General features: G+C 39.5%; 1 protein-coding gene across 1 annotated transcript; it reads right to left on the reverse strand. All coding sequences in view use genetic code 12, as the record gives it.

The window, feature by feature from the left end:
- Window positions 1-757: 757 nt before the first annotated feature.
- On the reverse strand, window positions 758-1,685 carry RJT20DRAFT_130152 (uncharacterized protein). Its single transcript, XM_064917673.1, has one exon. It carries the CDS (start codon window positions 1,286-1,288, stop codon window positions 767-769), a length of 522 nt encoding a protein of 173 aa, XP_064772217.1. The 5' UTR covers window positions 1,289-1,685; the 3' UTR covers window positions 758-766.
- Between the last annotated feature and the right edge of the window lie 1,066 nt (window positions 1,686-2,751).

The following is a 2,751-nucleotide window of genomic DNA, read 5'->3' on the forward strand; positions in this document are numbered from 1 at the left end:
AGCATTGTCGTAGAAGACCCGTACCGCAGCATTGTCGTAGAAGACCCGTACCGCAGCATTGTCGTAGAAGACCCGTACCGCAGCATTGTCGTAGAAGACCCGTACCGCAGCATTGTCGTAGAAGACCCGTACCGCAGCATTGTCGTAGAAGACCCGTACCGCAGCATTGTCGTAGAAGACCCGTACCGCAGCATTGTCGTAGAAGACCCGTACCGCAGCATTGTCGTAGAAGACCCGTACCGCAGCATTGTCGTAGAAGACCCGTACCGCAGCATTGTCGTAGAAGACCCGTACCGCAGCATTGTCGTAGAAGACCCGTACCGCAGCATTGTCGTAGAAGACCCGTACCGCAGCATTGTCGTAGAAGACCCGTACCGCAGCATTGTCGTAGAAGACCCGTACCGCAGCATTGTCGTAGAAGACCCGTACCGCAGCATTGTCGTAGAAGACCCGTACCGCAGCATTGTCGTAGAAGACCCGTACCGCAGCATTGTCGTAGAAGACCCGTACCGCAGCATTGTCGTAGAAGACCCGTACCGCAGCATTGTCGTAGAAGACCCGTACCGCAGCATTGTCGTAGAAGACCCGTACCGCAGCATTGTTTATAGCATTATTTCTTATCTAATTTATTAAAACATCTAATTCTATATACCTATATAAGCGGCCGATTGATATCTTTATATATTCCGAGTTCATGGTCCTCATGGCTATTTCAATATAATTAAGTGGGTAATTTAATATAAAGTACAAGAAATGACATTTTGATTTATAAATTCTTACCAACACTGTTTTTGCCTCCACTTGTACAACTGACATATTCGCCTGATTTGCTACTGCAATCAGTGTATTTAACTAAATACCTGTCCGTGCCAAACTTGAGATAAAAGGTCCATTTTCCACCATGTGTTAATTTCAAGCACTGGAATGCGCATATTTTTTTACCATTCGTCTTTCCCACATGTTCATCAAGTGAACCTTCAATTGTTGATGTAAGAGCAGTTGTATCACATGCCCCAGTAATTTCACCAGCTTGCCAATACACATCTATATTATTGTACACATGTATGGTTGCAAAGTCAGAACGGCAATTATTTTGGTTCAGTAGACTCTTGATACCATTAGCTATATCTTTAAGTACCTGATAAGCGAACGCCATACCTGCTAAGCATACCCCAGCATTGTTAGCAGAATGGGTACAAATTCTTAAATCAAAGCGCTTTGCTAACATGGGATTTGTAGAGTAGGTTTCACTAATATAAAAGCCAAATTTTCCATTATCATTTTCCATAAAAGCAAACCAATCTGGATGGACACTTTTAAGTGCGGTGCTACTATACCGCGAAGGCCAAGAAGCAGTGTCATTATTGACAGTCAAGCGTCCATACTTCTCAGTATCAATAGTTTAACTGTGTGATCTAAACGCGCATATACATGGTATCAAGAAGGTAAAGAAATAAGACAATATGATGATGGGTTTTAAGGTCATTGTTAATGAGTACAGTTAAAACAATTAACATAGGAATTATAAGTGAATAAAACCTACTCAACATTAGAGATATATCGTTGAAGTGATACAAATAAGCCACTCTACAGTTAAATAAAATTGGATGAAAAAGATTGGTCTTCAGAGGACTATTTATACCATTTATTCCTCTCCTCTTTTCCAGATGATATCTAATTTAAGTAGCTCCCAAGCAGTTCATTCCATGTTCATTCCATCCATACGTGAGCTTGATATACTGTATTCAGAACATACATACGGCACTCGACACTTTGGCGCAGTGATTTAACATTCTGGAAATAACGCATGGACTGCAGACTATTTGCAGAGCCTCATGTTGCAGAATAATCATCCAATAAAAGCCCTTCCTGTATGGCAATATTGCGGTAATAAGTTTTCAAGTGCAGCAACTCCTAATCAAGTAGGTATTCACGAGTTATATGTTTCTCCTGTATGCAGTGTCGTAAATAGACGAGACTATCCGCTTAGAATAAAATAGGAGACCTCCGTAATAAAGTGAAGATAACTTATTTATTTTTAAATGGTACGGGTCTTCAAAATTTCATACCGCGGACAAGTACTTGGGACTTGGGATGACAATAGCGTGTAAAAGTGTAGAAGCAACCAACAGTGAACATCATTGAATAAGTGCAATTTGCTAAGTTTGAGCAACGTGAATAAAAACTCTTGCTCGATTTATCAATGTTAAAACCATAGTTTTAAATATTTAACTACTTTTTTATCTATATTGTTGTTTCACTCTATTGATTCTTCACAAAATCTTCCCTTTTAAACACATTTCGAAATGTCTTGATGCATGTCTACAGAATCCTTGATAACTTTCCTGTGTTATTGCTTGAGCAGCATCTCTGATTCTCGGTATCAATTGATCTTTATTACTCAAACATGATCTCTTAACTTTACTTTTGCACACTGCCCAAAACTCTTCGATAATGTTTAAACTAGGTAAATATGGTAGCAAGAAGGTAAGTTCTAGGCCACTCAGCGCATCTATTAACTGGATATCACGACGCTTGTGAAAAGATGCGTTATCAAGAATCAAGCATTACGTGTCACCTAATTCAGGATTCTTGTTCACATGTTCAATGATAGACTTGTGAAATAATAGAAGTGGTTACTATTAGTTCCTTTGTTTGAATTATCAGATGTAATCCTACCATTTCAAGATTTCTCTCTCTATTGGACAATGCTGTGTTCTAGTCATTAACTCGATACAACCTTTAGAGGAA

This window comes from Scheffersomyces xylosifermentans, assembly GCF_036884685.1.
Source record: "Scheffersomyces xylosifermentans strain CBS 12540 chromosome Unknown RJT20scaffold_7, whole genome shotgun sequence".
Lineage (NCBI taxonomy): Eukaryota > Fungi > Ascomycota > Pichiomycetes > Serinales > Debaryomycetaceae > Scheffersomyces > Scheffersomyces xylosifermentans.